This window comes from Hypoxylon fragiforme (genome assembly GCF_022984875.1).
Source record: "Hypoxylon fragiforme strain CBS 206.31 chromosome Unknown GGS25scaffold_4, whole genome shotgun sequence".
NCBI classification, from domain to species: domain Eukaryota; kingdom Fungi; phylum Ascomycota; class Sordariomycetes; order Xylariales; family Hypoxylaceae; genus Hypoxylon; species Hypoxylon fragiforme.
Window position 1 is genome coordinate 3696951 of NW_026054759.1, and position 26832 is coordinate 3723782.

The following is a 26832-nucleotide window of genomic DNA, read 5'->3' on the forward strand; positions in this document are numbered from 1 at the left end:
TTCATTGCTGGCGGTAAAACTTCAAGGCAGAAATAGCCGCTTGACTTGGCAAGCTAAGTTTATCATTAATCCGCACTAGAGTGCATCGAAAGGTATGCCGCGGAGGTGATATAATTTAGGTAGGAAGGAGTGATACCTAGGTGGCCACAGCTAAGGTGATCTACCATCTAGGTATATAGGAACTGTTTATGTCGGCTTAGCCAAGTAGTATATATACGAGTGTGCCTAAACAATTAGGTATTAAAAGCCAACTCAAGGCATTGCAACGTAAGAAGAGTCGAGCATGATAAAAGTCGATGCCTGTGCATTTGAAGCCTCAGCTATACGAGTTTACCCCTTTTGTCCGATAAATTCATTTAGGCATAACTACCTAGGTAGTTACAATTAGAAATGCGCTTATCAATTTGCCAATTTATGGTCGGAGTCCGAGGTGTAGATCACGTGACAGCGTGTGTCTTGCCACTCTTACTGGTCGCGTCATCAACCTCTTGGTTCCAACTCTCTTTATATCTGTCTTTTGCCTTCAATTTTACCTAATAAACCCAATCGTAAAGTCAGTTAGCAAAGCAAACCCTACCTTAGTCATGCCCCCCAAAAAGCGCACCGCGGCCGAGGCCGTAGAGAATCCAGAGACCAGCAGAAGCTCGCGCCGCAGGTCCAATCGCATCGGCTCGACCGGAACAAAGAGCAACTACTTTGAAGGCGGCAAAGACGACGACAATGATAGTGAGAATACTACCGACAATTTGGCAAAATCAACGCCGCGGCCTAGAAAAGCGGTTAAGCTGCAAGCTGCTAGTACGCCTGCTTCTTCTGGACGGAGGAAGAAGGCACCGCTGAAGAAAGAGGAATCGGTCGATGAGTTGCAGGATGACGTTGATGATGACGACGATACTGATGTGTTTGTGGATGATGGGGATGATGGTAGTGTGGTAGATGAAGATGATTTCGCATCGGACGATGATGAGTCGAAAAGTGAGGCCACAGCGTCGCCGCCACCGTCGGCGTCTAAGCGCGGACGCGGGAGGCCGGCTAAACAGAAGGAAGCGCCGAAGAAGTCTGGGAAGGCGAAATCTAAGACTTTGGATAAACCTACGGTGACTTCCAAGGCAAAGACTAGTACTAACTCTAAGCCGAAAGCGAAAGCGAAAGTTGCATCGGAAGAACCGGAAGTGGATGACGACGATGATGATGAAGATGAAGATGAGAATCGGATTACCTTTATTCCTGGTTAGTACGCCGTCTATCTCGCAAGTTATTTATTCGTGTATTCGGGGGACCAAGAAAGTGCGCTAATCATTGAATATCAAAGCGATTCAACTGAGGGATCTTGACGGTGTCGACTATGAGGATGATCAACTCCATAAGAATACTATATTATTCTTGAAAGATCTCAAAGCCAATAACAATAGGAATTGGCTAAGGGGTAGGTTTTATCATCCCCCCTCCCTCCCACTCTACTTCTCGTTGGTTTTGATCCTGACACGTGCTGTTCATATTCTCAGCCAACGACGAGGAATACAGGAGAGCCTGGAAGGACTGGGAATCATTTGTGGAGACCATCACCGAGAAGATCATCGAGGCCGATGAGACGATCCCGGAGCTTCCGGTGAAAGATGTCATCTTTAGGATATACAGAGATATCCGGTTTAGCAAGGACCAGACTCCGTATAAGGTGAGTTATCATTACCTATTTACATTTGAGAACCAATCATAGCTCCGCTTGCGTGATCAATTCTAACACATGGGGGGTTTTTTTTTTCTTCCGAAAATAGCCTCACTTCGCCGCTGCATGGTCACGAACCGGCCGAAAGGGACCCTATGCCTGTTATTACGTAGTAAGTTTCCCCCCCTCTTACCAATTCTACCCCAATCACCTCCCTCCCTATCTATCACGCAAACAAGCCATGCTCACGAGGCAACAGCAAATGGAACCAGGCCACTGCATGGTCGGCGGCGGCCTCTGGCACCCCGAAGGCGACTCCCTGGCCCGGCTGCGCGCCAGCATCGACGAGCGGCCCCGGCGCATCCGCCGCGTCCTGATGAACCCGGTCTTCTGCCGGACGTTTCTGCCGGGCGCGAAGGTCGGCAACGAGAAGTCCGTGCTCGCGGCGTTTGCGGAGGCCAATAAGGGGAATGCGCTGAAGACGAAGCCGAAGGTACTTTCTCTTCTTCTTTTTTCTTTCCCGTTTCTTTCCTTCACTCTCTTTCGTAATTCGCACATAAATGTGTAGGTATATGGTCCCGCAGAAGTGATCAAGCAGAGTTAGAGACGAGCAGAACAGAGTCTACCTACCTACCCAAGGCACTAACCCTAGCCCAGGGCTTCCACCCCGAACACGCAGACATCGCGCTCCTGAAGCTACGCAACTACACCGTCAGCACGAAGCTCAAGGACTCGGACCTCACCGCGCCGAACGCGCAGGAAAAAATCATCAAGATCATCTCCGCCATGGTCCCTTTCGTAAGTGCTGAAATTCCAATTTTCCCAACAAAGTATAAGTCCAACCGACATACGCCGGGGACGTGTCAGCAGCTAGCTAATATGGTGGATGTTCGTGTGTGCAGGTCACGTTCTTGAACAATACCGTCAGGCCGGATCCTAATGCTGATAGTGAGTCTGAGTCTGATGATGATGGTAATGGCGGCAATGGTGCTGCGGAGGAGGAAGATGAGGACGACGACGAAGAGCAGGGCGATCAAGAGGATAGCGCGTAAGTTTTTTTGTATTAAAGGAAAACGGGGGTGAGCAAAGCAGTAGGTATGTATGTATGTATAAAGACCACGTTACCCGCAGCTCGGTCAGTCAGTGCTGGTTGATTTCATGGTGCTTTCGTTAGTACCTACCTACATAATATCATCCGTGGATGCCAGCACGAGTTATGCTTGCCATCATAAATAGCAAGCTTGGGTCGACTCGCATCGCATTGATGTTGTCGAGATTGAATACGTGATATAATTCCAAGTTGTATACCTATCTAGGTACCTACCTAACCTAGGGCATTGAGCAAGCTACATAGCTTGTTCATCGTGGCCGTGGGGGGTTAAGGTAAGAGGTAGGGAGAAGATGGTGAAACCAGGTTACCTACCTAGGTAGGTACCTTAACCAATATTCATCACTCTTCTACCGACGTTATCTTGTACCTACCTACCTACACTAGAAACCCCTTTTTATTCCAAAAAAGAAAAGATAGGTAATTCGGCGCTCTCGTCAAATACACATTACATGATGTTCCCGCGTGCTTCATTTCCGCGGTAGGAAAAACCCCTCCTGAAAATTGCTTAGGTAGATAGTTACTGCCAGGTTAGGCAGTTGTAATAGATAGATAGATAGATAGATAGATAGATAGATAGGTACCTACATACCTATAACTACCCCCGCTCAATCCAACATGCCCGTCGACAAGCTCGGCGGCAGATCCTCCTCCCTCGTGCCCCAGCTACTCTCCTCCTCCCCCAGCACAAACTCCAGCGTGCCCCCCTTGACAAAGAACTCGTGCGTGATCCAGCTGCGGTTATACGCCACCCCGTCCATCTTGACGCTCTGCACGTATATGTTCCGGTACCGCGGCGCGTCAAAGCCGCGCACGTTCCGCAGCGTCGCGAGCTTCCCGCTCGGCGTCTGCAGACTCACCTCCTTGAACATGGGCGCGGTGAGCAGGTAGACGTCCTGGCCGGCGACGGGGTAGAACCCCATGTACGCGAAGGCGGTGAAGGCGCCCATGGCGCAGTCGTCGTTGCCGGGGATGCCGTTGACGGAGGCGTTGAACTGGCCCGGTATGTACTGGTGGACCCAGTAGTTGCTTCTGCCGGGGCGGCCGCCGTAGTGGAACTGGAAGGTGGTGAGGAAGTTGGGCTCGTTGCCCATGTAGTTGATGCGGGAGGAGTGGAAGAAGTCGAGGCGGGCGTTGAAGGTGTCGCGGCCGCCGAGCGCGGAGACGAGCGACGCCATGTCCTGCGGCACGTAGAAGGTGTACAGCCAGGGGCTGCCCTCGTACGTGTCGTACTGCGTGTCGAAGTAGCAGCTGTGCTGCTGGTAGACGGGGCTGCAGAGGCGCGTGTTCTGGTACCGCCACGTGCCGTTGCGGAAGCGCGGCTGCATGAACCCCTTGAACTCCGACATGTGCACCGCGCCGTCGTCGTCCCGGTACCGGTCGTCCTGGTCCGGGTTGAACAGGTTCTTCCAGTTGCCGCTGCGCTGCAGGTACTTGGCCTCGTCGCTTTTGTGGCCTAGCCCCCGCGCCATCAGCGCGATCGCGAAGTCGTCGTACGCGTACTCCACCGTCCGCGAGATCCCTCGGCTCATGGGGCCCGTGCCGTTGCGGTCGTTATCGTCGTACGGTATGTAGCCCAGGTTATGCCAGCTCACCAAACCCCCGCGGCCCGTCGTCGACCAGTCCTTGGGCTCGACCTCGGCATCGGAAACCACGGCCTCGTACCCGAGGTTCCAATCTATGCCGTCCGTTAGATTCTTGACGAAGGCGTCGGCAAGCACCACATCCGCATTGGAGCCACCCTGCGTGTACCCCTTGCTGAAGCTCATGCGACAGTCCGGCAGCTTGCCCTCGTTCTTGTATATGTCAATCAGCGACCGCACCATCTTCGTCTGCACCGCGGGGTCCACAATGGTCAGCAGCGGGTGCTGGGCGCGGAACGAGTCCCAGATGCAGTAGAACGAGTCGTAGTACGGCTCCTTCGAGTCCCAGAGCGGGTTCTCCCCAGTGTAATCCTGCGGCGAGATGAGCGCGCGGTACAACCCTGACCAGAACGTGGTGAGGGACTCGTGGCTGAGCCCCGCGTAGGAGGGCTTGATGACGGATAGCTTCTCCTTCCAGGCCCTTTCGCTCGCGCGCACCACCTCGTCGAAGTTGAAGTCGGGGATCTCGCCCTCGGCGTTGCGGCAGGCTTGCGCGACGGAGATGAAGGAGAGCCCAACGCGCGCCATGATCTGGTTATTAGGCGGCCGGGCGAAGTGGATCCAGGCGCCTGCGGAGCCGGACGGGATATAGAAGTTGCTCCCTATATTGCCGATCGAAGCCCACTCGTCCGTGATGTTATCGTGCAGGAACACGCCCGTCTTCCGGATATCAGCCCCGAGGAAATCAGCGCAGAAGTGCGCTGTGTAGACCCCGGTTCCAAACGAAGGCGAAAACGAGCCGTTCCCCATGATCCTTCCCGTTTCCCGGTCCACCTCGATGTCGCCCCCGGTTCGGGAGTTGCCTAGGTCGGTCAGATCCATGAGAATCAGGGGGCTGGAAGGGACCATCACTCCGTGCGATTGCACCTCTTCGTCTTTAGGGAAGCTGAATCTGTATAGCGTGGCGTGCTCTGCTGCGGTCATCTCGGCGTAGACGGAGTTGTTGAGGCCGATGGCGAAGTACCCCGGCCGTGCCGTCGCGGAGTTTTTTATCCTCCGCACGGGCCTGTCTACGACTGTGTATTTGCATTGATGGAAGTCGTCCTCGGGACATCCTGGGTGTGCGAAGAGGGGGAAGTTGCCTAACGAAGGGCTCTATTTCATTGATCAGATTTATGTAAATATTTAGGTGCATATTGGGTACGTGATTAATGTGATGAACTCACTCCTCCAGTTCCTGGTAATGACTTAGTAGTTGGACGAGTGAGATGATATGGATTCACCATTACCTGAATCGTGCAGCTGTGAGAAGCCTTGGATCCTGGACTCGTCCGAGACAAATCCAGCTGCTGCTTCAGCACGGTTATCCACATCCGCTACAGCTTTCGCCATGCCTAAATGAGTGATGAGCGATGGTGTCCCCAGGTACGCGGTAATCACATAAGTAGGTAAACTTGGCAACATACCGTATGGCAGAGTCGCGCCAGGAAAAACATGGCCTATGATGATCTCAGTAAAGTCCTAGGGCCACCAAATGACCAATTACCACATACCTCCATTCACCGTGCCAATGAGAGGATCAATATATCGCAAGATGTTATCGCTAGATCGTCCTGATGAGCCTCCGCCAGAGTGAAAGAGTGTTTTTGAGGAATTCAACCTAGAAGACGGCAGAAGAGCCCAGACGAGCAAGGCCAGCACCGGAACGACGAAGAGGAATCGGTGCCACCGCGGGAAGCTTTTGAGGAGCGGCGGCATGATGACGAATCGAGTGAGGCAGATGCAATTTTGGTTGCAAGAGCCATCGATACCATCAATTCAATGCTCAATTCTCCTCAATGGCTTCTTCTTCTTCTTCTTCTTCTTCTTCTTTGCCGCGCAATTTTCATAGGTTAGCAACAGGATTATTCAACTTTTGTTTCTTCTTTCACTCTTTTTCGTTCGCCTTCCTTACCTGAAATTCTAGCAAACGGTTCCCCGATTGTGCAATTAGGGGGATATTCGGCTCGGCTGAATTGCTTTTGTGGTTGGGGCCATTTACACAGGCTCTTAGTATCCATACATTTCATTTATGAAATGTTACAGTCGGCAGCTAGATGGACCATCGTAGATTCATAACAGACATAGGCCAGCCGCCTGTTGATCTGCTAATGGATAAAGTTGTAAAGGTTAAAGAGCAACTGCCATGTTGGGTGACCAGGGCTGCATCTTAGGTATGTATTGTACTATCGTATGTGGAGCAGTGGAGCTTGCCGCTCCGGTTTAGTGCATCACCTATTTCAGAGCCCTGGATGTGCACAGTCTATTCTACAGTTTCTTTACAGTATGCGCACGGTACTAACTGGAGTACTATGTATCTTTATGCAACCCCCACCAGAGAACCGCCCCCCTTTTTCGTAATAAGCGATACGCGGCAGGAGTTATATAAAGATAGGCTTTAACTAGACTTTAAGCTTATCAAGAACGTTTATTCAGTGGATTGCCCGACTATCCTTCGACGGAACGGCAAGCCCCATTATTTCAAGGCCAGGTGGGTGGAACAAGGTGGAACAATAGTTAAGTCGTGCGTAGATAGGAAAACGTGGGTTTTACGCCGCAATCCTTAAATTCTAGACTCTATAATAGGCAACTCCCTCGGCTATCTGTGGTCTTGGCTCCAACAAAGGTACGAGAGAGCACCTACCTGGGAAGGTAGGTAGCTACCTAAGCATATCTGATCGTAATGAGGCTATATATTGCGATATAGATCGTATCTACTAGGTAGGTACCCACCTTGGAGCTTAGTCAGGTATAGGCAGGATTTATTAGTTAGGTAATACTCAGCGGAACAGCCATCCGTTGATTATGAACTACACCTTGTATAAAGCTTCCGCTTCGGATGAAGTAAGGGGAACCGGCGCAATCCGCAAGCCGAGCGTGAGAACATTACCTAACCTAGGTAACTATATTCCAGTTGACATAGGCTATAGGAGTTTTCGGCAAGTAAGACGCCGATAGACCATCTCCATGGCACAATATACATTTCTATAGGAATACTCTATGCCACCTTAGCTCTTATTGTCGTGAGGCTCTAAGCCTACCACGATCTTTCCTCATATCTCATGATATGCTTAAAAATCCCTGCGGTTGAAACTTGCCCAATAGGCTTAGCGGTTACGACCTTATCTCGACGGCCGGCCGCGGCTGTAGGGCTGTGCTCTGCCCTTGACATACCACCCAAGATACAACACCCCACAGTCTGCATAGCTCTCTGGGTTGATTAGTGTTCCTGCAGTCTCTCTGCTCGTGCAGGTGATGTATCGAGAATATAGTAGAGATATGACCTGTCAAGGTATATCTTTAATAAGAGAATAATATGGAAGGAGCCTGGTTAAAGTTGAACCTGGCATCGATAGATATCTGACTTACATACTTCGGTACCTAGGTAGTCAAAGTAAGGACATAGAGAGTTCCAATTTCTATATCAAATGGTCAACTGTTAAGTGAACACTGGGAAGACTACAATAATTACTTGACAAGTGGCTTACCCCCTGCCTCCTGAGTCGACTCTGTTACTTATATCTTAGCCCTCCATATTATTAGCCTACCGTCTATGTTTCTACTAAAAGCCACTGCCCCTTTCTACAAATCCTAAGCCAAGTCGGAAGCATCTCATCTTACCTCGTATAATTCCCTGAAATGGTATTTTCAAGAGGAAAATCATGTGAGTGCCTATACTATCTCATGGCGAGGGAGCCAGTTGGATCGACTGTACGGGATGAGGACCTCGAAACTAAAAATAGGTATTCGAGAAGTACGATGAAGTCAGCGGGGTCCATTTCCACCTGCAATGTTAGCCTAGATCGTGTGGGATACCCAAGATTCACTCCTTCGAATACCACCCTCCGCAAAGGACGTCGGTATGGGGACGGAGTTTAACCAGTCTTGTGGTGAATAGTAGAGCAATGTCGTCTGTAGAGAGATGGAATGATATAAATGCAGTCGCCGTCCCAGTCTATTGAGGTTCTATCTCATGTTCAGACACAGTGTCACATCAACAACACAATATCTACCTTATCCACATTGTTAACACCCTCAACACCCAGCCATGAAGCTCCACCTCCTCAGCAGCGCGGTGCTCCTCACCGCCGCTGCCACAGTGTACTCCTCACCCACACCCGCAGCCCCCTCCACAAACACAAGCGATGTCGACTTCCTCAACGACCCCGACTCTTTCAATGCCATCGAGCTCGACCCGGTGGTCGAGGATGCCTTGCGCATGAGGGAGCATAAACTACGCTTTGTCAAGCGAGACGCGTACAAGGACTTGAAGGCCTTCGATCTGAAGAACGCGAAACAGATGTGCGAGCCCACCTTCAAGACACCGGACGAGGCGTTGAAGGTCTGGTGGCAGACTGCTGCGGGTAAGACGATGTCTCCTTTACCTACTCTACAGAAACAAATTTACTGACCCCTTTGTCCACACCCAGGCGACGTCCTAGATTCCTGGGTCCGTATGCATGATACCTCCAAGACCGGTGACGGGAAAGGATGGTTCGACTCCATGCTACGAGATGTGTACAAGGCCGACGGTACCATGGACTGCACTACCATAACGGGAGGAGGCTGCGAAATACCTCCCAGACTATGCTGTACGTCTAGTATTCCAATGACTTTCTAGGAAGTCAAAACCGCTAACGAGATCCATTTAGACGACCTCGTGAAGAAAGGCAAAGGCCCATACTACTGGGTCCTAAAGGTAACATGCCCCATACCCCCCGAATCAAGCCTTAAGCAAAACCAACTAACCCCCCTATCACCCCCCCAGGCCGTGTCCCTCATGAACCTGGCCTCCGCCAACCTGCACGAAAAGTACATACAGAACGGCGCCATCGAGAACGGGCTCGACATCCAAGGGTTCCTGAAGGACTTCACGCCGCCCAAGCAAATCAAGTCGCCGACCTTCTTCGGCATCCTGTCCAGCGTGCTCCTGCTGGGCGGCGGCAGCACCAGCAGCGGCGGCATCCCGTTCCCGGGCAACAAGATCAGCCCCTGGGGAGGCATCATCTCGATTGCTGGCAGCGCGTTTGGGCTGGCGGACAAGTACGGGCCTGCGGAGGAGGATGTGCCGGATTGTGAGTACCTATTTCCCTACCTCTCTCTACCTACCTTCATGAATAGGTAGGGGCTAACCTTTCCATCCCACCACACAGTAGGCAAGATGCTCAACCAATACTTCCGCGCCTCCGAAGACTCCCTCGACGCCTCCATAGTCAACTCCCTCGGCAAAGGCGACCAGAAGAAGCTACCGCCCCACTTACTCTCGGACGGAACGTACTACCGCACCGCGACGGGCCAGTACTTCGCCGCGGGCAAGTTCTTGAAGCAGGACATCGGCATCTACATGAAGCCGATGATTGAGGCTGCAAAGCTGAAGATGGTACTTGCCTCCCTACCTCCCTCCCTCCCTCCCTCCCTCCCCCCTTACCCGACATGGCAATAGGTAACAACATAGCATAACCCGTAGCTAACACCCCACGCCCACAGAAACAACGCCTAGCCCTCTACACCCTCCAAGAATCCGGCGGCCTCTTCTTCCACGCGCAAAAGAGCCCCTGCATCGAGTACGCCTACCGGATGCGGTACGGGCGGGGCCCCACCTCCTACCAAGTGGACAGCTGGTGCCTCGTGCCGTTCTACTCGTCGCGCTGGAAGCCGGGCACCGACGTCATCGACCTGCGCAAGTCCGACGTGCCCCTGCAGGTCGAGCCGGACATCCAGAAGAAGCTGGAGGCGTACGGCCTGAGCTGGGCCGAGGTCGCCAACAACGCGCTCGACTGCGCCATCCACAGCGGGCCCGACGGCCAGGTCAAGACCGGCGTCATACCCCTCACCGGCGCGCTGCCACGGTGCTTCTTCAACGTGCCCGTCAAGGAGGGGAGCTTCTGGCCCGCGAGGCGGCCGAGGGACAGGACGTGGTGGGAGTTGAAGGACCCCAAGTTTTAGTTTAGGCTTGGGAACCACTTGTGGATCTTGGATAGGTGCCTAGTACCTACAGTTTGATTTATCCGATGTACTTGTAGAAGCGTCTAACCTAGGTTAGGCATGTTGGATATATATTATCAAGTTTCTTCGTTGTAACCTACCTCGGGAAGTCTTTGCAAATTTGATTCTAGATTGTGGTGGATAAACGATCTAGGTGACAACTTTCTAACACGTGCATTGATACATACCCGGCCTTTACCTAGGTACTCGAAAGATAAGTACTTGCCCGAGATAGCAAGTCTTTACCCTGTACTTCTAGAATAATCAGGTATATGTTATAGGCTTGCCTAGTTTACAATAAGTCTTATGATCGACTTCAAGCCACCTAGTATCGAAGTCTTATCTATGTAACCATGATCATGCAGATTTGTGCGAGGTGTGTGCATGGTGGTGCATGGTGGGTGGGTGATCCTTGACAGCCATAAGCACGATGACGATCGACGACCTTGAAAACTGGTAGCAAGAAACTGCCGTTCGGCCCCGAAGGAAAGGAGGACAAGCTTATTCTTTCATGACCACTAGGTAGGTAAGTAATAGACATCATTCACGTTATATTTATTAGCACACACTTAGGCGGCTGTGTTTACGAATAGCCTCAATACCTAATTTGACGGCCGACTCACTTGACACTACTAGGCACTCGGATGGCACGTTACCTAATGACAAGGCATCAAAGTAGAAATCATTTTACACTTCAAGACGGCCAAATTCAGAAGCCACAATAAATCTATGGTACAGCTTTTATTATTTGGGTAGTAATCTACTCCTAGATATAGGCCAATGGGGGAATCAAAAGCATGCGGTATACCCTTCAACTCCCTACCAGTTAGACCATATGCATCAATGACCGGATAATATCATCGTGGTGACGACATTCAAAACCCTCTTCCTTCTTCCATAGAAACCCAATATACATCGCCATTATTCCCCACTAGTATGCTGCGTTCTGCCTGTAAAAGTCTTGGGGCGCGCTCGGCTCGTTTCCGGCGGGCGGTGCGTAGGCCTTGTACTGCGGTGCTTGCTGAGGCGGCAACATCTGGCTCGGCAGCGACTGTCGAGAATCGAATGCCGGTCCGCCGGGATGTAGTGGAGGCGGCGTCATCACGTGAGCCGGAGGTAGAATCCCTTGTGGGATCGGAGGTGCTGCCCCCGTTGGCTGAGGAGGCGCTTGTGACTGGGGGGATGGCTCTCGACGTGGGTTATATGCCATATACTGCGGCTGAGATGGTGCCAATGGCTGGTTGCCGACAGTCAGAGCTGTTGGGACGCTTTGAGCGGGGCCGGACGGTGCGGAGGGCACGGATGGCGGGGACATTGTGGGAGCGGAGGGCGCTAGGGGAGCTGGAGCTGTCGGACTCGTAGCATATGGGTCCTCTGAAGAGTAGACGGAAGCGGAGTAGGGATCGGCGGGTCGGCCAGGGTTGTTGGTAGTTGCAACGGGGGAGTCGTATGCAGAGGTGGCTAATTCTTGTGGATTGCCGTATGTGCTTTGAGGTCGCTGCCCTGCCTGCGGGGGAGGCTGTGAATACGCCTGATAGTTTTGAGGCGGTGACGATGTTTGCAGAGGAGCTGGTTGCTTCCCCGCGGCTACTCGCGAAGGCTGGTCTCTAGGCGGGTACTGCTGAGGCGGAGGTTGGTTAGCCTGAGCGGGAATTTCTGCTCCCTGAAGATAGAACGGTGCGGGCGCCGGGGTTGGTCGTTGGAAATTAGGGGGCGGTGACACAGCCTGGAATTGGTTCTGTTCTACATATGTGTGAGAGCCGCTTTACGTAGAGGTGTTTTGAGGTTTCACATACCTTGTGGAGGGGGGCCTTGAGGTCCAGGGGTGTAATACCTTTGAGGCTCCTGTTGCACAGGTGGCGGGCCTTGCGGAACGAAACTTTGGCCCGGGCTGGGACCTGGACCTGGACCACCAGGAACTCCGTAACCAGGGTTCATGAGTGGTCTTGGTGCATACTGGTGATAGTTTGGCTGAGGCGGATGAGACATGGAAGACTCTAAGAGCGATTCATAGTCTCTTCTCGCTTTGATGAACTTCTCATTCAACTGGGTGAAGTCTTCCTTCTTTTGAGAGTACTTTTCGATCAGCTTGATCAGCTTGGGTCGAATCGCTAGGGTTTGGTGGTATAGTTTCTGAGAATGTTAGCAATTGCTTTGAAGTATATATTTGCGTCGCTTGGAACATACCGATATTTCCTCGTTGTCCTCCTCTCTCGGTGACGCATTGGATGTGCTCAGCAAGGTAAGGAGTTTCTCGACGTTCTTGATCTCAGCAAACACCTCGGCCTCCATCTGTGCTTCACGTTGTAACTCGTCAGGAGTTGGGTCCGCAAGCTTCTCAACATAGTTCAGAGGGAAAATGCCAGTTCTTCCCTTGAGCGATCCGCGCCACCAATCCTTATAGACTGACTCCAGCACTGCTATGATATCTCCCTTCTTAAATTCAAGCTCGCCAGGTTCGGATGGTACGAAATCGTAAAGGGCCCGAACTCGCGACACGGTGGCGGCAGTTGTGCCAGTTGGGTGAGAGATGATCACTTCCGGTTGTCCAGGAGAGGCACTGGGGCCGGCTGCTGAGCTCGGTCCTGCCACGGCAGTATTGTTGGGTATAGACTTCTTCTTCTCCTCTTCTTGAAGGGAGAGCTTCAGAGCCATCTGAAGCTCGTCATCTTCTTTTTGACGATCCAGCTCGGTAAGGCCAGTCTTCTGCGGAGCCGAGGGTGGTTGCAGCGTGGGGTTGGTTTGTTTGAGGCGAAAGTAGGCATCGTACATGATACCAAGATCGGCGTCCGTGCTGAACATGTCGGACCATTCCTTCATTCGCTCAAGGATCTTAACCTTGACTTGTTGATGGGTGTTGCGATCATTAGCAAGCTTAAGGAGGGCATCGGTAAACGCGCGGCTGGCAAGCTCGCGGTGCATATTCTTGCCGCAATTTTGGGAGAGGGCATTTCCGAGCTATCATAATGTAAGCTGTTAGTTTTTTTGGTGAAACTAAATGATAGTAAGGTGTGTTCATCATATTACTGATTGCCTACCTCAAGAGTATAGAGCTGAACGTTGGCGTTGCGATGCGCCAAGCGCTTGATTAAGCTTTGAACTGCTTGATTGGGGCCATTCGAATCACTTCCTACTTTGTCGCAGACCTCAATAATAGCTCCCCAATCCTCAGAGGTGAGGTTCTCGTCTGTCGCCTTGGCTAATAGTGAAGTAACGTTAGTATGCGAAGCACATTGGGGGCTACATGCGGTGCTTGTGGCGTACCGATCACCTCGTCATATGGATTGACTGCTGTTCCCCGAAACATTCTGGGCAGCGAGAGGGGGCGAATGACTATCCCGATGAATCCGGCTTGCTCAACGATATGGACGTAAAATTATTCACCCTTTATTCGATCTTATAATGTTGCGCCTCGGACGAAGGGATCCAAATAGTAGAAATGTATTGAGTTATCGTGGTTCAATAACGATTTGGTAGTTGTAACTGGTAAGAAAGTCAATAGGATTTATGTATGATGGGAGAAGTACATAAGCCTGCCTTAGGTAGTTCACATTAGGTACATAATATAGAAGAAGTACTGTACATATGAGATGACGTTGGCCTGTGCTTCCAATTAACGTCGCATTCTTTGCTGCCTCTCAGCCTTTTTTTCTGGTTCTTAGTGGGGTAAAGCATGGGTACCAGGTACACTATTAATACTGTTTACTGTGTAAGCACGCATACATTCATGGATGTATACTATACCTTAGGCATTCATCCATCCATCCATCCCATCCAAGGTATCTACTACTAGTAGTACCTAGTAGCCACTGAGAGAACGCGCAATCCAGTGACGTTCGAAGAATATTCTTAAGACTGCGCCTCGACATAAGTACGGCTGTACGTTTCAACTTAGCAGAAACATTGCACCTTTAGAAATCCACAAGGCGAAGCAAAGCCGTAAATTGCAACCAGATGTGCGAATTGTGCTCGAGCACCCGGGCATCCTTGGTTTTATATCAACCCAGGCCTCAAGTACGAAATACGAAATTACTGTACGAATAAGAATAGTTACTGAGCTGTGTATCTAATAATAGCTCTGAAGCTGTATATATATACTATATATATGTGTGTAGATCAAACATATACTTAGAATTAACTAACTTATATATATCCGTCTTCTAATATACAGCCCTTCCTAGATCCTCCAAAAACTAAATAACTGGTAAAATGTGACAAAATAAAGAGAAGAATCCAAGCCTCACATCCTGGCACAATTCGCTACATTCTTTCTATTCCATCTACGAGTCTTCCCTAAGATGGACCTGGTCTGGACCTACATAGTGAAGTCTTATAAGTAGTTTACCGACGAAAGAACAACAAACCAGTACACATCGGACCAAGCAAGGCTTTGACGTGCAGAATGCCAGCCCTATTCTGCAACGAAACCCCTCCCGAATGAACTCCAGATGGTCTTCCTCGAGCGTGTCATGTTGATACTGATCCTCAGAATCCCCGCTCTGGACTCCGGCCGTAATCAGTCACAATCCTATCCGCCCAAACTCCTTTCGAAACTTTCTGCTCATCCAAAACATGACAATGACAATCTGTGAGTGTAGTAGAAGTTTTAGGAACATGTCCCCGCCCTGTACAACAAATGGAATCCCTATAACATTCCCGGAGAATCCCTCAGGTCTTCTTACGGTTCACGGTGAAGATGGACATAATGAATAAATGTCAACAAAGAAATGAAAAAGTCCATCCAGGACTGTAGAGGAGAGGCGATTTTCAGTGAGGCGGACTGATTTACCAACGGCGGCTGCGATGGCTTGTCTCATATCCTCCCCTATCACCGCCCGATCCTGCGCTGCCGCCTCTTGTTTCCTCAAGACTACGGCGCGACTGTTCACGCGTGATCTCCGACATATCAAAAAGAAGTGGCTCATCGTCTGCCTCATCTGCAGCTGCGCCTGTAACACCCAGACCAGTAGCACCCCCACGCGAATAGCCTCTACCAAATCTTCCGCTAGATCCGGCAAGACTACCACTTCCAGAATGAGGGGGGGTTATCCCTCGGCCGGCATTACTACCGTACCGCCTACTATACGGCGAGCTGGAATATCCAGTAAATAGGCCACCGGGAGGTCGAACTTCACGCTCGACAGACTCCGACTCTGGCCCGAGAATATCGGAAGGGCTCGTAGCTCGGATATCAGCAGCCGATCGCAGACTTGGCGCATCTACAACACCATCTGCTTCGGCAGCACCTAATCCCAATAGAACACTGAGGCTAGGCGGATCACGATCATCTGCTCCAAGACTAACACTGCGATGGGCGCCAACGTCATCATCGTCCCCTAGCGCACGATTTTGATGAGCGACAGAGCTGGATCGTCTTCCGTGCGGGTACGGCCGTGGGGACGTGGGAATATCAATCGCAGTCGTACCCTCGTGTGTAGTTTGTGTAATAGTCGATGGCTCTTCTACTAGGCCTTCGACAGTCCGCGATCGCGACGTAATCCTCGCAGTTGGCGCGTAGTCCACGCTCGAGTTTTCACTCAGGCGAGATGGAATAGCTGGGGTGTGTGGGGTATGAGGCGATAACGGTTTTCCTCCCGGTGATGATGACGCCGACATGCCTGGAACGTTGGCTAATTGTCGACTAGATGAGCTAGAGGAGCGTTGTAGATGCATCGAAGAGTTCATGGAGTCTGTAAGCGCGTTGTTAGACTCCCGCATGAGTTGGAACTTGGACAGTTGAGCAGCGGTTCTCTTAGTCGCCGACTCGCCCTTCTTGGACGGCTCAAAGCTCTGCAATGTTTTCTTGCTTTCGATCATTTTCAAAAAGTCCTGAATATTGTCATCCTCCGGGGGGAAAGATGCTGAACTACCCCCAGCACCAAGCTCGTTCAATAAGCCAGAGCCTGGCTGGGCAACTGAAGACGAGAGGCTTTGTTTGCCGCTACTATTTTGATCGTCGTCTCCTCTACCTCCACCGAGGGACGGTCGGTTACGGCGGTGTGTGAAACTACTACTAAATCGATTAGTAGCGGATGGCCTTGGAGAGCCAGTTAGAAAACTCTCCGCGCCGCTGGGAGGTGGCACGGCTCGCAGGGAAGCCGGCATTCCGGCTGACAGCGAAGAACGGTTCCTCACATGCATGTTCAAAATAGGGGTTCGACTGAGAGATACAGGAGAAGGTGGGACGTCAGAGTCCTGTGGTCGGATTGAAGGGGAGCCTGAGAGAGAGCCTTGCTTAAATGGGGACGATTGGAAAGATATCGACGGACGCCTCGTTGTATCTAAATTCCTAAGGGACGGTCGTCGAACAGGGCCACTAATCGGGAGGGTATGCGGATGGGCTTCAAGGCTCGCAGGTATAGACTCAGGTGGCGAAGTGGTATCGGAGCCTGGGGCTTTTACAGCTTTCAATGCAGATATAGGACTAGTACCGATGGGCCCTGCACCATGAAACGTAGATAAACTACCGTATCGCTGCTGATTCTCGGTGACATCGTGCGTATGGCGGTGGTATGGGAGCGATCCCACTTCAGGAGCGTAGGAATCAGGGTGTCCATGTCCACGATGAGGCAAGGACGGCTTGAACATGTCATCAGAAATGGCGAGACCGATTCGGGAGCTTAATAAAGACTCAGTTTCAACAACTTGAAAATTGCAATTGTTGCGATAAGACACAGAAACGTAGAAACGCCCCACAGGAACCTCGAGATCGCCGAACATATAGTCTGTGGAAACATCTCCTCGCCCATCAAATAACGGCATTCTCAAAGTATCGGAGCCGTAGGTGGGCGATTCCCCCGAGGAAACTCGGCAGCGAATAGATAATGCCGGATGACTTCCCTTCGTCTTTGAATTTCTGGCGAGTTTCCAGGCGGGCAGGATGCCTGTCGTTGTGTAGATAGAGCGCATTAGTACGATAGCCTTCTTGTACACCGTGGGAAGAAGAAGGCCAAAATCCTCTGGCTTGTCAGGTGGATCGCCTTTCAACTCGACTCGCCATCTCTCTAAAACAACGCGGGTGATCGGCTTCCCCTGGCGCCCGGAACTACTTTCACTAGACTGGTCAGACGAATTAAGGGCTTCCAAGACATCCCACCGCTTCCCATTCTCGTCTACAATAACCAAGCTTTGACCCCCCTTCAGTCGAGAGGCGTCGAGGTAGGTTTCGATGACTAGAGGAGGGGGGCGATTGTCGAATCCACCACATTGTTTCCATACCCGAAATTCTTCTCGGAAGTCGTCTATATCGTCTGTATCGAGTTGGAACTGAGAGGGGCAGTTGGTAAGACGAAGGGCTGCGGATTCGGGATGTTCCTCTTCAGGATTTCGACTTACCCATCTGCTTGTTCTCTTCTCTTGGTTTCTACCTACTAGGACTGGGGTCACTTGCATGCGTGCCTGTAAAATGACAGTGCCGGCTTTCGAGTACACATTCTAGGTTGGCAATTATCCATCAGCATCTACGATCGCAGTGATTTGATAGATAGTTGGTCGGGCAATAAAGACAAACCTGAATGATCTGGTCCAACTTCTTGATTGAGTCTCTACTGGGACCTGCATCCCCACGACTACCTGGCGGATCTCTCTGATTATTTGTTCTTGTGGGATTTGTTTGTGACGACAGGGCCGGAGAGGCTGTACGCGGCGGGGCGCGGGGAGTTTGATGCATCTTGAAGTCGTCGATAAGTCAGGATACCGGATGGGGTACTTGGCGTACTTGGTGGGAAAAGGTGGGAGTAGATTAAGAGTCAGTTGACTAGATCGGACGATGAACAACCCCGGTAGACTTTCGAGTTGGTCGTGCCGCAGAACGTAGGGTGGGCGAGGTAGCTAGCAAGCTTAGGCGCTCGTTTACGATGACCTAACCAGGTAGTTTTAAATCGAAATGGGGATTCTGGTTCGATGCCACCGAACTTTGGCATCCATTGTTGAGAATTTCGGGTGTTGAATAGGCAGATAGGAAGGCAAGTAGGCAAACAAGCAATTAGATAGACAAATAGACTACCTAGATACGTTGGATGTATGTAACAGGCTCATAAGGAAGACTAGAGACTGCGCAATAGGTCGAAAGGGTCAAGAAGACTGTCGAAACACGTAGGCAGACATACAGGGACAGTACAGGCTCAGTGCGACGGAGGTTGAACTGTATGACTGACTGTATGGACTATACATACGAAGATCAATAGTTAGAAAGATACCAAACAGATAGGCAGATTATGTACTAGGTAGGTATGTAGGTATGTAGTTATGTAGGTATGGAGGTATGGAGGTATGGAGGTATGGATGGAGGTATGGAGGTAAAGAAGGTAAAAGGTAGGAAGGTATTGTGGTACTAAGTAGAAGACCGTGGCGGGCGGCTCTGCTAACTGGATGCGGGTGGCTGCAGGGTTGGGGGTTTAGCTATGTCTAGGTAGGTAGCCCTAGAGGTAGCTAGGTAGGATGGCTTAGCATTAAAGGTTAAGCCAATTGTGCCATGGTGATAGGTGCCTTGGATGAGGTAAATGGGGAAATAGAAAGGGGTGGATGGAGAGAAGAGATAAATGGTAGATGAAAGATAAATGCGCTGAATATGATTTTGTCAAGTGTCTAGGTCAGATAGGTAGGTTAGATAGGTAGGTATATATGAATGTGTATTGTATTGTACATGTGTATGTATGTATGTATGGTGTATGTATGTAGAAATATGTATGTTTGTAGGTTCAAGGTTGTCTAAATGTGTGTGTCAATGGACGTGCGCTGTGTGTGTTAATGCGGTTGGACGGACAATAAGTTCAAGTGTCGATTGTGACCGAATCGGAGCTCTGCATTGATTGATTGATTGGGTTGGATTGGATCGAATTGAATTGGATTAAACTGATTGAAATTCGTTGATGTGCGATTAAAAGGATGGATATGGATATGAGATATGATTTCGCAAGGAAAGAAGATTGAAGATTAAAAGATTTCAAACGATCATTTCAATCCAAAATGAATATTGGATAATAGTTAATAGGACCAATTCATGAATAGATAGAGGCTGTTTGGGAGCATAAGTTTTGCTTATACTTATGGTCCGTGACACTTTAGTACATAAGTATGCTGAAGTGCGTTTTGATTGTGGGGTTTTTCTCCACTAAAACCACGACCAATCAACGCATTTCTCGATGACGATAAGTATTGAGATGTTTGTATGTTTTATATTATTATACATACTTATGTATATGTATGAATTTAAACCGGACTGCTACCGTATTACATAACCTGTGCTGTGTAGGGATTTTCCAGGCGTTAACAAGAGGTACGGTAGGTCAAACCTAAATTTACTGCACGGCTATGTACCTTTTGATATTCCACAGATGTTAACTACCTTTTCTAAGCTTTGCAATTAAATAACTTCTTCAAGAGCAACACTAAATCCGCAGTAGGAGTACTTAGCCTTTTGTCCGCAGTATGGCGCTAGTAGCGCAGCTCCGGCGGCTCCAGTACACAACAAGCTCTCAATCAGTTGCAACCCAGTCAGACCATCTTCAAATCTTCCATTGAAGGTGTCAATTTGAAGAGCTCAATTCAAGGAGCAGATTGACCCCGGTTGCACGATTGCATCTGCTCTATTGCAAGAGTTATTCAAGGTTGGAGTTGCGACCGGTACCGCGCATGGACCACCTCCCTTACCACCCTGATTGAGGACACCATACAGTAGGGCCCGATGAGATCAATCAAAGATCAATCAATAACTCGATCAATTGATCTTTCTGAGATCTGAAACATATATCAATCAATCCGTCTCGTCGAGGCGACAAAGATGAATGTCCTTGGGTACTTTTCAAAAATTGTTTGGATGGATTGGAGTGGGGTTGAAAAGATGTTGAATTGGGTGTGGCAGAGGTACTTGTGCGCGCACCCAATTTGTGTGGGAGATCAGGTAGTACTGCGGACGAAATGCATGTACTCCTACTGCGGATTTAGTGTTGCTCTTCTTCAATACTATCTCAAATCAATTGATCAGGGCCTTAATTGAATCGCATCAATTAACTGATCAAGGATCTCAATTTGCAGCGTTTCAATTGGCCCGGTGCGGGTGGTATTTAAGGTTGAAGACCGGGAGCAATATCAGCCGAGCCGCCGCTGTGTGTTAAGCTTAGGGCGCCCACGTGACCCCTCTTGGAGCAGCCTTGAATTTAGGACAAAGGGCTTTTAGAGCCTTTCAGGGCTATTCGTATATTCAAGGCCCCTGTGGCCCCTCTGTAAGTAGGGACATAAGTAGAAATAAGCATCCAAATAGCTGCTCATGAAAAGTCAATAAGCATAAGCTATTTCAAGAAAGCTGATTGGATAAAAAAAAAAGTATTATGGTTCGATCCACAAGCAGAATTATAGTGGGTTTCAGAAAAATTATACCTCACAAACACTTTACTTATCCTTTTGCTGAAAACCCACTAAATCCCCATAAGTCTTTTTTTACTTATGCTCCCAAACAGCCTCTATGATAGGACCATAGATAGATGCTAAGATAAATTAGGTACTTAATGAATACATACCTACATGTAGGAAGGGAATAATGTTCTCAAAAGAGTCAGACGGGTTGCTCCTCGTGATCTCTTGTCAAGGAAGCTTAGGGATCTTGTGGCCATCCGTCATCGGTCCGGACCGTGTTAGGAAAGATTTGGTGGAGAGAAGGGAAACCTGGACAGCCAACCCAGCGGTTATTTTTTGGATGTGCTTGGGATGCTTGGGATGGGAAGCCGAAGCGAAGATAAAAAGATAGGATGACGAGCCGACCGCCTGATAAGAACATTGATTCAACCTTACCTCCAGTAGGCACAGTACCATGTACTTCTACAGGCCCTAACACTTTTAGCATAGACCAGAATAAGAACCGTTTATTGGCTACCTATGACGAATAATCATGTTAGCTATTTCTTTTACAGTTAGCGTTGTAAACGACTTGTATTGTACAACTGGCATCGTAAATTGCAAATTGTAAATTAGTACATAACTAGTTAGTTATTATTGTATTACCTAGTAGTATCAATTAGGTACATAATAATATTCCCAGTCTACTGACTCTACTCTCTTACAGTCCTCTTTACCTACTAAAGTGTAAACAGCAAAGTGTCACTATCGTCAATCCATCATCTCCATCGTGATGAGTCAAAATAATACCTTCAACTAAAACCAAAAAGACTCCAACTTCTCCCAGGCAGCTAGGTCGACCTACATACTTAATATTTCCGGGAACTATCCATCGGTTCTGTGAAAAAAAAAGCGGGCCTAAATGCGACATGTCCCATCGAGGATTGTTCAAAGAGATCGAACGAACGACCAGTGAGAAAGGAGGGATTGATCGATGAGTTGCGAAAACGTGGACGACGGAAGCTTGCAGCTAAGTCTTCTCCTTGATCTGATTGATCGAACCTCCCAAAGCTACATACATACCTAGGCAACCCCCCCAGGCAGCTACCTGCCTACATGGATTTCAATGGTACCTACCTACATCTCCTTACTCATAGTTGACTTTTGCCTCTCCCGTGCCTGGGTTGGAGCCCCCTTTGACGTCTTGCTATTAGTTAGCTGCCGCCCACAAAGAACTGCAGCTAGCCAGGCCACAGGCGCAGGGCCACGCACATCGGCAGGGCTTGCTGCAAGCCATCTCCACACTGCCCAAGCTACCGAGACAAATAGACAAAAGAGAACAATCGCTGCCGTAGCTATGGATACCTCTAGACTCTAGTCACCTTGTAGGCATTGTATTGTACATACTAGTATAGCATAACACCTTGCTGGCTAACCAGGAGAAAGGGAAAGCTTGAGAGGTATGTGTGTCATTCGCCAGCCCAGAATAACACATACCCACCCCCCCTTTTTTACCCTCTCTTTGGTAAACCGACATACACTCAGACTTGGTTTGCCTACCACCACCGCCCACTAGGTAGGAATCGCTACTATCTTACTTGCAGCAGCCTGGCATTTTTCTTTTCCTCTACATATCATCCTTATCTCGCCAGACATTATTGCAAATTGTCAGTACGTCACATTTACACCGGTTTATCATCTTACCACCTACGTAGATACGACCTTGGGGAACAACCCTCCTGGGTAGGTAGGTAGGTAGTAAATGAAGAAAAAGTCCCGAAGTCATGTCCATCTATGCTACTCGTTAGATTGTTCCTGCGTTAGGAAGCCTTTTGATAACATAACTAGACAGATTCGTTGCATTTCGCATTACATAAATGTAATTTGTGCTATTGGGTTGCTTTGCTCGATATCATATGAGAGCGACGTGCTGACGCCAGTGTTGCGAGACAGTCACTCGGTCGCTGTGTAAAAATAAGTTTTCAGCCGCCTGAGTGATTCTTGTGTCGACTAACAGCTTTACAAGTGTTTGAATATGTTAAATTTACCAGGCTCTTGGGTAGATACTGCTGGGCTGGGCAGATAAATATATACCTAACCTCCTACCCAAATACCAAATAGATATATGAATTTTATATCCACTCACCCTATCTACACTCCGAGACTTAATCACCTAACCTAGGTACTTTAACTATTACTGGAAGCTCGTCTCGAGTAGATGAGGCTTCCTATCCCTCAGTTCCAACAGCATCTCGCCGAACAAGCCGTTGGCCCAGGAGAACCACTCGCGGGTCCACTGCGACGCATTAAACGTGTCTATCGATTCGTGAATCAGCCCCAGCCTATCAGTCGACGAGACCAGCATGTGCAGGCCCGCGACGATCTCGCTATCGTCGTCCGAAGTCAGGAGTGACGTGATGATGGACATCGGCCACGCTTTTCCGGGCCCGACATGTGGACCGCCCGTACTGGATTTGCCAAAAAAAAAACAATTAGTTGACCGTGCCACAAATCAAAAGCCATAAACTATTACTGCGTTCGAATTATCATTTCTCATCATATATAAAATAAAAAAAACTGACGTACCCATTCAGCAATGGCCCATGCATGTAATACGGATTCCACGTCGAGAGCACGAACTTCCTCGTATTCCGATACGTCTCGTCGTCTTTGTCCAGATAGTCCAGAGTCGGCGCGCCCAGGAGACTCGGGACGTTCGCGTCGTCCATCAGGTTGCTGGACCCGAACCCGTCGATCTCGTACGCGTAGATCTCGCCGAACACGTGGTGCCGCACCTTGCCGTGCGCCTCGATGCCGGCCCGCACGCTCGCCGCGAACGCCGCCATGCGCCCCGCGAGCTCGCCGTCGTGCGCCGCCATGATCCTCGCGCATCGGCCTAGGTAGCTCGAGAACTGCATGTTGGCCGGGACGAACAGCTGGTAGATGGTCGAGTCGTCCGAGGGCCGGAACGCGCTGCGCACGAGCCCCGTGCCTGCTTTGACGGGGTTCCCGGCGCCCGTGTTGGAGAGCGTCTCCGTCGCGCTGGTGGCGGTCCGCTGGAACGTGTACGGCGAGTCGTTGACGGAGCCGTCGTCGGCGTACGTCCCGATGAGGAGGGCCTCGGTGGTGCTGAGGACTGTCTTGATCGCCTCGATCCACTGGAACTTGCCGAAGAAGGCGGCGTCCTGGGTTTGCTCGTAGTAGTCGTGCGACAGCTGCAGGAAGGCCGAGATCGAGTCGAGCTCGTACTTGCACTCGAAGACGAAGCTCGTGTTGTAGGGCGGCCGCACCTGGTCCGTGTCGGCGTACCCGTTGTCTTCCGGTGGGAGCCCGGACTCCGTGGGCGCCTGGAACGCGTTGCAGTGGGGGTTCCGGAGAATGTAGCGTGCCTGCAGGTTAATCGCACCGCGGAACAGAGATGCTAGCGAGTCGGGAGAGTCGCTGGCCTTTAGTAACGACTTGTAACTGCGTAGCTGGTTTGCACTGTCCCGGAGCCACATGGCTACAATATCCCCAGTCGTAATGAAGGTGAGCTGTAATGGGGTTAATATACTAGTTTGGACTTTGCTCACGGACGGACATATCAGTGTACCTCTTCACTCGAGTCATTTGCCGCAAAGCCCTTCCACGTCACGGTAGTGTCCAAGGTGTTGGGGAAGGCATTTTCAAACAACCGGAATAGATCTGGGTCTTTGACTTGTTCTCTCATTTCATCAATGGTGTCTTCAACCTCGGAAATATTGAATTTACGACATTCTGGTGTTGGCCTCTGGTATGAAAGCTGGTATCTTCCGTCTGAGAAGGGCTCATGTCTTGTGGTGGCATAACTGTCATAATTCGGACATTGCGCCGAAATGGTATGAGGGAGAGCTGAAAAGAGGCCAAACAGCACGAGTAGAGAAGTCATTGTGGCTAGGTCTGGTAGCAGAGACAACTTTGGAGGTAACTCCAAGTATGGGCAGATGTGAGCATACAGGCGCGAGTGGTCAGGAACATTGCAGAAAGAAAAGAGCGAGAGACCAGTAATATTTGAATCCATCTGTCTGTCACTTCCAGGCCGTGACTTGTAGACCAAGGCCGAGATGGAGGCCGAGCTAGGCCATGTGTTACACTGTTTGTTGATGAATCGGGACTCTGGAGTAATTTCTTGTTTACGGCCCTTGCATACAGATGGGCATATGACGTGAAATTTGAAAAGCGATGATTATAGTACCTAGTAGTTTATGAGATTAACAAGGGATGCAGCCGAAATAGGTCAAAGAGAATGCGGGGGGAAGCATGCCTTGCCTGGCTTGCTTGGGCGCGGGATACGACGGTGCATTCTTTGAGGGGAAATACTGTATGATCAGCACTTCCCCACTCGTGAGGCTCTATAGTAAGGTTAGTAGGTATCCTGGAAGTCCTGGAATGCTCATCTCCAAGTGGCCCCCTGAAATGTATAAATTAAGCTGTGTTTGCTCTCTCACAGAGTCACAGATCCTAAGCCATCTTTAATCAAACAAGTCTCAAGCCTTAATACGCCCGATGAGTGCATTCAAGTTGCCTAGTCCAGGCCTTAAATACTAATTTCATACTCATCATAGCCATTTGCGTTCCATTTCACTGCATTCTTGCCTGGAACCGCGTCGGCGCCAGTGATATGCCTGGTCACGTTCTTGGTATCTGAATAATCGTCCAACTAGATAAAAGATTGATGGAGTTTATGATGAGAATGGTGGCAACGGAGAGATGTCTGGCGCAAGGGTGGATGTTCGCGTTCAGATCCTCGACTCCTTTGCCGTATCCTCTCACGGTGTCGGCGAAGTACGTGGCTGATTGTGTATCATCGGACTCACCGCAACGGACATAGTCGGCAGGACCACTCTAAGTCTCGTTGCAGTCGACGGTCATAGTGGCACACCAGTCACTCTTTCTTTCCTTGAATAGGTATAAATCACCTTGGATTTCTGTATTCTAGGTGGTTACCGTAGTAGCTAACGGCTAAGTGACGATGGTATTAGCCCTACTGTCTACATCTGTTGAGTGCATGTGAAGGTCGTCTTTACTACTCATAATTATCGCCATCACCTGTGCTGTAAATCCATGTCCATAATATTGAGCTACATTAGTCTTTGTTCTCGATACTATTCTAAGACGCATCGACGCTTAGGGACACTCCTCTAGTAAAGGCCAAGCCTAGGAAGATAGAACTGTGGACATATTTATAGAAGACATCTTGCAGAGGATGAAACGAGAGACGAAGCCGATAGATGACTAAGTATAGGGGTAAGTATGCTGTAGAAGGTATACAGCATGAACTCAACGATAGCTGGCGGCACAGCCTCATCTTTGTGCCAGTTTGTGTAGTGGCCATATATAGATTGAGGTCCCATCGTGATACAGTCACACGATTCACAACTAGGAGAATATTTATCCTGCCCCCACGCCTCAAGCTTCGTTGCAATGGTGAAATACTAGTCACTATGAATAGATTTAGAGACACAAGCAGATGCTAGGTGGCAGCTGAAGTTGAAACACCTCGACTTAAGCTAGGGTTATCGATTAAGTATGCCGAGAGAAGACGTACGCCCCTGATTGCGTGTAGCAAAGCCATTTTTGTCAGATATTAGCTTAAAGAACATTCTGGCTTATACCACCACCCTTTTGGCGGAGTAGTCCATGCAACAAACTCATTGAACTTTCATTAGCAAGCCTCGCTCAACGTTGATTCATTGTTTATTTCCTTGCTTAAAATTAGGGGTTTGTGGTAATATAATTTTTGATTTGCTATTCGTCTACACCTAAATTCCAAAATCGTCGAAATGTACTGTACTTCAAAAAAAGTAGTAACCTATCTACTATCACATAAATCTTTAGACATAAACCAACCGTCTGTTACAACGCCATGAATACTAGGTATAGTGAAGCTATGTTTCTTTAAATGCTACCTAGATATTTTCCGTTCTTTCTCGCCATATTATCTTTAATCTCAGTACTTGTACTCTAGAGGGTTCATTGCCTCAAGTCAACCTCTTTCACGCACACTGTTAGACATCTATACTGACATAAACTAGAGACAAATACTAAGGATCAATTATTCAGCCTTTAGTGTAGCGGTAAAATCTTACGCATACGATCAT

General features: G+C 49.5%; 6 protein-coding genes across 6 annotated transcripts; 2 read left to right on the top strand and 4 right to left on the bottom strand.

The window, feature by feature from the left end:
• The first annotated feature begins 409 nt into the window (after positions 1-409).
• Positions 410-3145, top strand: GGS25DRAFT_257400 (uncharacterized protein). Its single transcript, XM_049257254.1, has 7 exons — positions 410-1230; positions 1313-1426; positions 1506-1675; positions 1776-1838; positions 1926-2159; positions 2324-2761; positions 2841-3145. The coding sequence occupies exons 1-6, from the start codon at positions 585-587 to the stop codon at positions 2579-2581; spliced, it is 1485 nt and encodes a 494-aa protein (XP_049118332.1). The 5' UTR covers positions 410-584; the 3' UTR covers positions 2582-2761; positions 2841-3145.
• Positions 3146-3382: 237 nt separating this feature from the next.
• Positions 3383-6115, bottom strand: GGS25DRAFT_521159 (glycoside hydrolase family 92 protein; the record flags this gene model as incomplete). Its single annotated transcript, XM_049264006.1, has 5 exons — positions 3383-5512; positions 5584-5594; positions 5647-5751; positions 5824-5856; positions 5911-6115. The coding sequence occupies 5 exons, from the start codon at positions 6113-6115 to the stop codon at positions 3383-3385; spliced, it is 2484 nt and encodes an 827-aa protein (XP_049118333.1).
• Positions 6116-8444: 2329 nt separating this feature from the next.
• Positions 8445-10342, top strand: GGS25DRAFT_521160 (uncharacterized protein; the record flags this gene model as incomplete). Its single annotated transcript, XM_049264007.1, has 6 exons — positions 8445-8760; positions 8827-8988; positions 9049-9095; positions 9165-9471; positions 9550-9776; positions 9884-10342. 6 exons carry the CDS (start codon positions 8445-8447, stop codon positions 10340-10342), a joined length of 1518 nt encoding a protein of 505 aa, XP_049118334.1.
• A 702-nt stretch (positions 10343-11044) lies between these two features.
• On the bottom strand, positions 11045-13891 carry GGS25DRAFT_488462 (uncharacterized protein). Its single transcript, XM_049260819.1, has 5 exons — positions 13646-13891; positions 13420-13580; positions 12569-13339; positions 12178-12514; positions 11045-12124 (listed from the first exon to the last, which is right to left on the bottom strand). Exons 1-5 carry the CDS (start codon positions 13686-13688, stop codon positions 11313-11315), a joined length of 2124 nt encoding a protein of 707 aa, XP_049118335.1. The 5' UTR covers positions 13689-13891; the 3' UTR covers positions 11045-11312.
• A 964-nt stretch (positions 13892-14855) lies between these two features.
• On the bottom strand, positions 14856-18660 carry GGS25DRAFT_257503 (autophagy-related protein 13-domain-containing protein). The gene is made up of 4 exons (XM_049257255.1): positions 17892-18660; positions 17717-17815; positions 15808-17647; positions 14856-15717 (listed from the first exon to the last, which is right to left on the bottom strand). The coding sequence occupies exons 1-4, from the start codon at positions 18048-18050 to the stop codon at positions 15167-15169; spliced, it is 2649 nt and encodes an 882-aa protein (XP_049118336.1). The 5' UTR covers positions 18051-18660; the 3' UTR covers positions 14856-15166.
• Positions 18661-22322: 3662 nt separating this feature from the next.
• On the bottom strand, positions 22323-24815 carry GGS25DRAFT_257643 (glycoside hydrolase family 125 protein). Its single transcript, XM_049257256.1, has 5 exons — positions 24734-24815; positions 24306-24659; positions 23300-24246; positions 22860-23181; positions 22323-22505 (listed from the first exon to the last, which is right to left on the bottom strand). The coding sequence occupies exons 2-4, from the start codon at positions 24618-24620 to the stop codon at positions 22908-22910; spliced, it is 1536 nt and encodes a 511-aa protein (XP_049118337.1). The 5' UTR covers positions 24621-24659; positions 24734-24815; the 3' UTR covers positions 22323-22505; positions 22860-22907.
• Positions 24816-26832: the final 2017 nt, after the last annotated feature.